Source organism: Myiozetetes cayanensis, unplaced genomic scaffold, assembly GCF_022539395.1.
Source record: "Myiozetetes cayanensis isolate MyiCay16 unplaced genomic scaffold, myiCay2020 scf2-11, whole genome shotgun sequence".
Classification (NCBI taxonomy): Eukaryota; Metazoa; Chordata; class Aves; order Passeriformes; family Tyrannidae; genus Myiozetetes; species Myiozetetes cayanensis.
Window position 1 is genome coordinate 84,414,808 of NW_026087411.1, and position 10,742 is coordinate 84,425,549.

Below are 10,742 nucleotides of genomic sequence, written 5' to 3' on the forward strand. Positions count from 1 at the left end.
CCATCTCCAGCAATGGTCAAGGACAGACCATCTGAACAGCGTAAAAAATGAACAAGTACATAGTAACCCTTCCTTGGGTGCTCTTCCCAGGCTATGCAGTCTGAGGCTTGGGGCTTAAAAAGTCAAAATTAGTGTCTTTATAGTGGGCCAGGCCTTGATGGGCTTTTGTCTCAAATTTGTGCGATCACATTTTCCATCCCCAATAACTGGGACATGGAATTCCACAACTTATTTTCATCTCATGTGAAGGCCCATCTTCTTCCATCAGGTTTGAACTTGTCTCCTGAGAGATCTCTGATCTTTCCCTCTGCTCTCCCTGGAATTTCTCCAGTTGGTTCACAGCCTCCATGAAGTGTGCCAAAGACCAGGCACAGTGTTCCCCAGGATGCCTAATTAGGCTGTGAAGATTACTAGAATACTTTCTCATAGCTTACAGAAACTATTTCTGTGTATACCTTTGAGTACAATGTTTACCTTCTCTTTTAAGCTTTACAGTATTACTTACAAGTTTTCACATTTTGCTTTCACCTTTAAACCATCACCCACCCTTACACACACTCCCACTTTTCTGCTGGACTGCTGCACCACCTTGTTCCCCATCCGGTAAATGCACACTCTTTAATACCTCAACCAAATCAGACCCATGCACTAGCTCTACTGAATCACACTTCAGTTTTTCCCCCAATCATTTCTAGTATTGCCAAAATGACTTAATAATCTAATCCTTTCTCCCAGCAACCTTACCAGCCCCTTCTCTAACCTAATAAAAACTCTCCTTTCTTCATTCCTGTCGGTCATACTGAACAATACAGTTTCAGGGCAATCCATTTCCAGTTTGAGAGTGAACCACTTAGACCTACTTGATGAACATTATTTTTCATCCAGCCACAAACAAGTAAGAATTTCATGCTGTCCCTGCTTCCCCAGCTGTCTTGTCACAGTGCCATGCTAGACTATCAAAAGCCTTAGAAACATCAACTATCACAATATCCTGCTTCTTCTCCACCTACAACCCATGGTGGAACACATTCTATTTGCAGGTTTTCAATGTTTCAGAACCTGTCTCTTCACTCATGGTCTCAAAACTTCACCAGCAGGTTTAAAATTATTTCAGTCAATTCCCTAAATATTCTACAGACAATTTTATCAGGCCTAAACATCTATTTTACCATAGTACTCTTTAAACTGTTCCTTCCCTTTTGCTGTCTTAATTCTTAGCCCTTTTTCATGACAGTTAATTGATCGTTTTAGTGAAGACTGAACACTTACTGTCTCTCAGCATCATTAACCAATGCCCTTCTCATAAGAGTGAGTAGGAAGCCACATCCTTTGCTAGCCTTCTTGTTACCAATATGATATTTAAAAACCCTGTCTTATTATCTTTCACATTCTTTCTTACTGATGGTTTGGCCTTACCATTTTTGTCCTTTCTTACCTGTGCTACTTCTTTAAGTTCAATCTTTGTAATCTGATCTCATTTTCAGTTACTAAACACAATTTTCCTTTTTTCTGTTGTTTTTTGGCCAGTGAGAAGATCCTGTTTAGTTACTTTATTTCTTACCTCTCTGCTCTGTTAGGGTAATGTGTACTCATTCTTTTAGTATGCATCCCTGAAGAGCTTTCTCCCTTTGCTTCCCTCCTTGTTTCTGACAGATCTTACCTCCCAATTCCTATTGTTTATCATCATCACCTTTTTTTCCCAAATTTGCAGCCTTTACTTTGTTTTTATCTCTCCTCCTTTTCCTAAAAGCTGTAAAGCTCTTCAAGTTCACAGTAGCAACAGGGAACCCCCCATTGGGACATGTAACATTCCCTCCTCTGTAAGAGTTGCCCCACTGCCAGCATTTCTACTATATTCCACCCTTCTGAAGGTACTGTCAAACAGCCTGTAGGTGCTCGATCTGCCACACCCTTCTTGGCTGGATATTGGTGAAGAACGTGGTGATCAGAAAGATCTCATGCACAAACACGTAAGCCTTGAGTCACAGAAGGACTCTTTCCCTCAAATCTCAAAGAGCAGCCGGGCACTAAACTAAAGCTCAAGCACTGGATGGGACCTCTAGTCCCATTTTTCTGCAACTTAATGGGCCTGTTAGCAGGATGGATTCAACAATAGGCATAGAAAACAAGGATTTTTTTCTTTTATATACTCCAGCAGAATGAAAGCCATAAGAAAGCACGTTCTTCTCTACCAGCTCCCTTGTCTCTGGATCCAGTCCAAGTACCTCCTTCCAAAAACTTCTCCTTCATTCTGATGTAGCATAGGTTATCTGCATATGCTGACTATTTGAGTAGTATTAGGCAGAGCTACACACATTTTGGACGCAGAGGTTATGGACGTAAAATCATGCAACCTCTGCTCTCTTGCTGTTTGGCTTTTCAGGCACTAAAGAATTAGGCAGAAAGGAGATGTCCCAGTAAACTGCCAGCAAAACTCTTTACACCACAGATTTGCAGCATAGACAGCATAGTCACCAACAACTCAGTCATTTTATTCTGACATAAGGTACAGATACAACTCAGGCTTAACAACAGGGACTGGCATTGTTAAACCATTCACTCCATTTAGGTGTTACTTTACAACTTACTATTCCTAGTGTTTTTCACTGTTTCACATACTAATGTGGTCAGAACCATATTATTAAATATGTAAGACGTCTTCTGGTAAAAGCAGATTTTCCATTGTCTGTGTGGAGTATCAGCACATGTCTGAGCTTGACAAATGTTCTCATAGACTATCATGTTTCATAAATCCTAGTTAAGTATTTACCACACTCTAGCTCAGTAATGTCTGTTAACAAGTACTACTCTCTAGAAATACAGAAAAGAAGTGCAAATTAGTTAAAATGTACAATATACAAACTATGCATGATACTGTAAACGAGATTCTTCAGTAAGTTCACAAAGTAACTCTCACTCACCATGCCTTAGATACATTATATTGTACCTTAAATATCAGAAGCTCTAACTAAATCTTATTCTTTAGAATTAAAAACATTCACACTGTCAGGTAAAAAAGCTTTCATGACACACGAAAGCTTTTCTTAAAACTAATTCTTTTTTCCTACTTACATGCTACTTACTCTTTCCAATTCATTCTAGCACCAACATAGGAAATACTTTACAGAACTTCCCACAATTAAGGTATAAGATTTCTCAAACACTACAACACACAGCAATGTCTGGGTAGCAAACCTTGTAAGACAACAACAACTCTTGTCAGTTCAAACTACATTTTTATTGATCAGTGACTGGATAAATATGCATGGCAAGAGTCACCCTTCACTGCAATCACTGAAAATGAAATCATTCATGCAGGAAATTTAACTTGCCTGTCTATTATTCCCATCATGGATTTTTTTTGGTTTTGTTTTTTTGCTGTTGTTGACCCAGAAAACCCAACAGCTCCAACTGCACACAAGCCATTGTTATCTTCTGCAGTCATTTTCAATCAAAGTGAGGATCCTTCTGATACTGCATCTCCACAGAAAGTGTGTCAAGGCTTGGTACAGTGCACAGAAACGGCTTGAGTTAGTGCTTTGTGTTTTTCTGGAGTCCGCTGTAGTCAATGGAAACCTATTCTCCCCTAGTGATGGACCTCTGACTTTTTTTTTTTCGGGTTGTGCTTGCTTACACAAAGTTTACCTGTAGCAGTAATCTCCTGCTTGCAAACATTCACTTGGTCTGTTGGTCACTACATTTAACATAAATAACTTAATTTCTGTAGCAAAATATTGGTTTTAAACAATCTCCCTTGCTATTCAGTACATTTCGATTCCAAAATATTGAGCCAAGTTCAAAATATCATTACTTCTTTAAACGTATGTGCACTTTCTCCTTCACTCCAAAGAATATCCACTAATCACTTATTAGTAAATATATTTGCCTTTTGTTATATAAAAAGCATTATAATAATGTGAACCAATCTCCACTGCTAAAGTCTTTCTTTCTCTAATGGACAATTTCCCATGAATCACACAGATACCAAAATTCCCCTTCCAGTAACATTAAAACAGTAAATGTTTTATCAACCATCAGAAGGCATATAAATTTCTTACTGTAGTGGGTTTCTGTGGCTGAGTTTTGGTAGCAGGGGAGGCTACAGGGGTGGCTTCTGTTAGAAGCTGCTAGAAGTTTCCCCTGTCCCATGGAGCCAATGCCAGGATGGACTTCCTGCCACTGGCCAAGGCTGAGACAATGAGTGATAGTAACGCCTCTGTGATAACATATTTAAGAATAGAGGAGCATTGCCCAGAAGAAATTCCAGCCAGGGAAGAGTGGAGTCAGAACATGGGATAACAACGTAGACACCAAGGTCAGTGCAGAAGGAGGGGCAGGAGGTGCTCCAGGCACTGGAGCTGTAGTCTCTGCAGCCCGTGGTGCAGACTATGGTGGGGCAGCTGTGCCCCTGCAGCCCATGGGGGACCATCAGGGTGCAGAGACCCCCCTGCAGCCCAGGGAGGAGCCCATGCTGGAGCAGCTGGGTGCATGAAAGAGACTGTGACCCTGTGGGAGGCCCAGGATGGAGCAAGGTCCTGCCAGAGACCTGCAGCCCATGGAGAGGGAAACCTATGCCGGAGCAGGTTTTCCCAGGTAAGACTCGTAGCCTCTGTGGGGGACCCACACCGGTACAGCTCATTGGTGAAGGACTGCACCCTATGAAGGAGTGACCCACGGGACAGCAGACTGGGAAGAACTGCTGCCCGAGGGATGGACTCAAGCTGGAGAGGTCCATCAAGGACTGTCTCCCATGGGAGGGACCTCACGGGAGCAGGGGAAGGACTCTTCTCTGAGCAGCAGCAGAAGCAACAACTGACTGTAATGCCCATTCCACGTTCCCCTGAACTGCTGGGGGGGAGGAGGGAGTACGTGGAAGGAAGGAGAAGTGGGGGGAAGGTGTTTTTAAGACTGTTTTATTTCTCACTCTTTGGTTCTTATCCTGTTAGCAATAAATATAAGTACTATCCCCACTTTGAGTCTGTTTTGCCCATGAAGGTAATCAGTAAGTGACTTCTCCTACCTCTTATCTCTACTCATGAATCCTTAGCTGGTTTGTTTGTTTTCCTCTCCTCGGTCCAGTTGTAGAGGGAGAGAGTGGCTTTAGTGGGTACCTGGCATCTGGGCAGAGTCAATCCACTACACTTATATAAAGGAAGGGTTATATTATAAAACGAAAAAAATCCTGTGCCTCTAATTCAACAATCAAAGGATCCTTTTATGGATCTAATTAAGAAACTTAGACTAGTACATGTATCATATCGAGCTGCTACTGGAGAACCAGGTTGAATCTTTAACTTAAAACAACTGCAGAAGCACTTTGCTAGGTTGATATGTAATAGCTCTTACACCTGGATGAACTTTTCCTACAAGATTAAACATCTCTAATAAAAACTGTGTCCTCAGCCTGTCCTCTCTCCCCCCCTCCAACTCCCAACTCTGCACCCATCTCAGTTCCATCAGCACAAATGTTTGCACACTGAACCAGGGGACCTATCTAACTAAAAAAATATTCAAACAAAATAAAAACTTTTTCAGTCACATCAGATTTTCAGAGCAGTTAATCCCCTGCTTTTACTGTCACCATGCAAGTTAAAATACAGAGCATATTGCCAGCTTAGGCAACAGTGCCACTGAATCTGAAGCCTAACCAAGGTAGTGTTCAGTGTCAGGTAAAGCAACATTTTCTGAGCACTAATATAAGCAGCAATGATGTAATTTAAAAAAGATTTTGTTTGCCTGGAGATATGCTTGGGTTTTTTCCTTCAACTGCAACAGCTGGCCTGATAAAAACTCCTCTTGTCTTCCTTCAGTCACATACACAGACTAGCTCAGCTATAGCAATACCACTACATATTTTATCTTAAGATTATTTTGTTCTTCAGTGAAGAATTTAAAGCTTCAGGATCTCACACTGACAAATTGCTTTTGATTCTCTCTGACAACTTGCTTTCTCTCTGAGTCAGAACTAATCCACTCCTGTAGCACTTTTGGATACACACCTTCAACACTACATCCTCTGTTACAGGGCAGTTCCCTTGCTTCTGGCCCTTAACAGTTTTGCTTACGTATTTGTTCACAGAGAACAAATGACTAACAGATTATACAACCTAACTAGAAAAAACTGATGGCCACATACTAAATGTTAAGAATTTTGCAAGAGGAAATACACCGTATGCTCAGCATCTTTTTTTTCTATTACATTTATCAAGTGAAAAAAAACGCAGACAATTCAAAGATATATTTAAAAGACAGGGGAAAGATTAAAAGTTAGTAATGCACTACAGCATTTCTCCTTTTTCCTCACTGTATCCAGTCTGATACAGTGTCATACCTGTTCCTGATCACCCACTGTTCACTCTGATTTCAGCAGCTCTCAGTGTCAAGGATTGTTCTGTATGCTCAGCAGATAGAGACATCCACATATTTTCACAAGCTTGGAATTATCAGTTGCTTGTCTGCCTTTTAATGTTGAAAAGGACAACACCAGACAGGTTGAAACTCATGCAAGGCTCACTGAACTCGATGTTAAAGCAGAACAGAAGCAGGAAATAAAAGCCAGTATAGTTAGAAGAAGAAAAAGAGAATAAATTCTTTTTCTTTTAAAAATTTTTGCTTTCAAAAGAAAACAAAAAAAGTTAGTTGGTTTAGGTTCGTTTTGGTTCCATATCAAAATACTGCCAGGAAAGGTTTGAGGAGGAATGGCGAATTTAAAATGGCAAGGTCATTACTAATAGCATAATAAATACATCAAAGTTATTTTCTCCACAGAATAAAAATTTTCCTTTATCCACTGCTGAATCTCCCATGATGTCTAGTCCATAGGTTTGGCCTAAACTTTTGAATAAGCAAAATCTAGAACTGGCAGGTAATGTGTTATAGACACTTAAGAATTAGGACTGCAGTCATGAGAGACAGTCTGTTTTACCTGCATGCAAATTGTAGTTGCTGGCAAAAATTTGTCTTCCTAAAGTAATTGCCTTAGGCATACAACACCACAACTATTAGTGTTAGACTAGGGCACTAACAGATTAGGTGTATAAAACTGATTTAAATCAGAAATGAACAATGAGATTTTTTTTTTTTCATTAGCCATACCACTACAGTGAAATTTGCCTCAGGTTTATGCTTTTACACTGGCTGCTGGAGGACATGACACCTGATAACAATAACGGGATAAACAATATCCAAACTGTAAGACTGCCAGTGCATAGTTCTGGAAAACTTTTCAGAATATTTGAAATATAGAGAAGAGTTTTGATCAGATATGCTTTTCTGCATCATGGGGCCATAAATTTTTTTATTTGGTCAAATGCACTCCATCACTCTCAAAGCCTCAGTCTTCTCTACAGGTTGTAAAAAGAGGTGGGCTTTCATGAAGGCATTGAAATGAAGGTGTGATGCTTCCAATTAAGGCATTTATATTAACTCTAAGACATTAATAGAAGAATTACATGAGCGATAGAGAAAGTACATTATAGCAGAATAGATTTTTTAGGACCTCATGCTGCCCCCAGACTCTCTACTTTTAACAAATTAAAAGCTAGAGTTTGAGTGCCATTTATATTGCCTCATACTAAGAGCAGTGGGAAAGCTGGAGTATCCATACAAAATATTTTCTTTCGCATGAGGCCAAATCTCAGGCAGGACATCTCTATGCTTCTGTTCCCAGCTGACCTTTCTGAAAAGGTCCAACTATTCAGAACTGCCACCACATCCCGTACGGCTGCCTGGTGGCACAGATCAAATCAGCTTGCTCTTCAATCCCCAGTCTGTCCACAATTCAGCTCTTGATCCTTAAAAATTTCCCTTTCTTCAAATGCAGAGTCTCCAAGTAATGGTGTCTGACACTCATCTTCACTTTCCTACTGTCCTCAGGTCATCCCTTTCTTAAGGCATGAGAAGCAGCTTCAGTTGCTTTATTACCTTGGTTGTTCCACCCTTACCATTCTCCCACATGCTTCACATCGCACCTTAACAAACTACTAGTAAGCAACTCTTCTTCTACTACTTCTTCAGTGGCCCCACTACATTGACCAGAGTACTTTCTGGCTCCTCAGAAATCCCACATCCATCCCACTTTGCTATTCATGTTTATTTTCAGAGTTTAAAATGAGTTAGCACATCCATGCAACCACTTGCTATCCAGCTCAGATGCCCAACTGCAAACAGAACCAGCAGTGTACGAGTTTATTTTCCCATTGCGACTTCTCCGTCGTAAAATAAAGTTCCTATTTTAGTACCATTTAGACGTTGAGATATTTTGGGAGCAACAAAATACTTGTATCAGAAGGCAAATCTAAATACTTTCAGACCAAGTCCGTTTCCTTACCTTTCTCAAAGACCATTTCCCTGCTCAAGATGGTCTCGTTATCTCTGATCACTTCTCCCCTTACGGTGACCTGTGCTGGGCTGTCCGGCAGCAGAGCTACCCCAACAGTCAGGTTTGTTCCAGGCCTGATGTTCCAGGGAACTGCCACAAGGAACGTAGGTCTGTAAAGTCCAAACGGGCAGAGGTAGAAAGGGCGGGCAGTGAAATGCAATCCCAAAAAAAGTAACAGCGTTCACATAAAGACATAGGACACATGTTGCAAAGCTCTCCAGTTGCTCTCCGCTGCGGAGGCTGGAGGTGATGCTCACCCACTGTGCGCTCCTGGGCGCGCAGGGCGGGGAGCGCTGCTCTGGCGCTCTCCGGACCGGCTCCAGCCCCGGCCGGGACCCCGGGAAGCGCTCGCTGCCCCGCAGCCCCCGTGCCTGGAGGGAGGGGAGGGGAGGTGCGGTGCCCCCGCCCGCCCCCGGCCCCACGTACCCGGCCGCCGCGGAGCTGCAGAGAAGGAGGAGGAGGAGGAGGAGGGGGGAGCAGAGATCGCCGCGGCGCTGTGCCATGGCTCTCCGTGCACTCTGCCCGAGGGATCCGCCGCTGTGCGCCAGGGCCAGGGCCGGGGCTCGGGCTGTGGCCGGGCGGGAGGCGCCTTGGCGGGCGGGGGAGGGAAGGGAGAGGCCGGCGCTGCCCCAGCGCCAGGCGCTCCAAGGCAGCAGCACCCGCAGGGGCGTTCCCGAGGCAGGAGCGGCGGGGGCGGCCCGGCAGCGGGATATATCCATCTACACAGGGATACCCACAGGGGCACGTCCCCTTGGCTAGCGCTGTCCGCATCCTCGGGCCGATGCAGATGAGGAACGGGTGGGATTCTCAGACAAACACAACACCCTATAAAAGGAACACCGAGGGCAATGTTTTCTGCCTGCAGCTCCGAGAAGGGCGGCAGTCTCGTGGGGAGCTGCCCGCTTATCGACTGGGAAAGACCTGGAGAACCCGCAGAAGTGCGCTGGCGTTTGGCTGGGGCTCGGAGGCGAGTCGGGAACGGTTCAGGGTCTGAACAGGGAGAACGATGCTGGCAGAAATTCAAGGAGCCTCGTAGCTACTTAAACGTGAACCGATTGGTAATGTAGCTCTGGCTGGACTGCCGTCTGTGACCACTATCTGCAAAATAAGGTCATGTCCACTTACGCATCTTAACCCACCTTCAGAGTCCACAAAGTGCACTGAAACAGCTTGGTGAGGTTTTGTACCTTTAGCATGTTCATTGTAATTGTGTAGACTAGACACATCTAATGTTTTCATTTATCCAAATTTTCATTCCTGCACAAGTCTTACACATGTAGAAATTCTACCCAGTTCTTGCAGTCTGTCTCTTCAGAAGTCCTGGGCTGGCATCCTCTGCATTATGTTACACAGAAAAAAATACAGTCAGTCATAGTCCTGAACAGAAGCATCGTGTTATGTTCTCATGAAAATCAGATATGAATAGTATCCGATGTACATAAATATCTGTTGTATCTCATGTACATACATTATATGTTCATAAACACTGTTCTAATTGTATCACAGGCAGTCATGCAGTCTTTTCACATTGTTTAAATTTGCTTTTGTAATTTTCCATGCTTCTGCTGATTCTTTTTGGAGCACCAGTCTCTGTAGTGACGAGAGAGAGTGCCACCTCTGTAGACCAGGGCAGGCGTGATAGTACAGCAACCACAGCTGATGCTTAGAAAGTCAATCCTGGCAGCTCCTCACCTGCAAAAGGTGCATGAAGAGGCAAAGTTTGGGAAATGTTTGCTATTGTTTTTAGTAAGTCCTTGTTACATGTGAGAAACAGCTACAGAAGATGAACAGTCACTGCCACTCCTTTTCTTGGAGATGGTGGGGAAAAGAGCTTACAAATAGCACTGCATCCTGAGCACCCCACTCTCAGATGGTAAAACTTCACAGAGTACACATTTCTCCAGTCTCTAGCACTGAGCCAAACTGGCACTCCATCATACCTATCAATACCAATCAGCTCTCTCAGTGTCCAAAACAAGGTGGTCACATCCAAACTTCCTACCAGGTATGATCCATGCTAACCCCCAAAACTGCACCATGAATTGTTCAAGAGAACACTCAGGGGCCAGGGCAAAACCATGCCAAGGTCAACTTGAGGGTAGAGACAATCAAGCTCCAGTCCCAAGAACATTTGCTGGCACTGTTTAATTCATTAGCATGAATGTAGCCCAAAAGTTCATTAGTGAAAATGCTTGCAAATGTCACAGATTTTGCCCAGTTTTGCAACAGTATTATGGACTTCCACCTTCCCTTTTTTTCCCTAAGGGCTTGTTATTTAAAGGTACTTTGGTAAATGTATTTGATCTCCTCTTCTACAAAAATGCCAATAAAGGAATTGTATAGCAAAAAGTAAGAGTAAAAA

General features: G+C 43.0%; 1 protein-coding gene across 2 annotated transcripts in view; it reads right to left on the reverse strand.

The window, feature by feature from the left end:
* CD109 (CD109 molecule) overlaps positions 1-8,910 on the reverse strand; it is a 73,199-nt gene extending 64,289 nt beyond the window's left edge. Inside the window, exons 1-2 of one of the 2 annotated variants that reach the window (XM_050316059.1) lie at positions 8,807-8,910; positions 8,330-8,490 (exon numbers count right to left, since the gene is read on the reverse strand). In XM_050316059.1, coding sequence (XP_050172016.1) covers positions 8,330-8,490; positions 8,807-8,883 — 238 coding nt within the window. In that variant the 5' untranslated portion in view covers positions 8,884-8,910. Of the gene's footprint in view, positions 1-6,331; positions 6,433-8,329; positions 8,491-8,806 lie in introns of those variants that run through there. The other variant, XM_050316058.1, reaches the window with a different exon arrangement.
* Between the last annotated feature and the right edge of the window lie 1,832 nt (positions 8,911-10,742).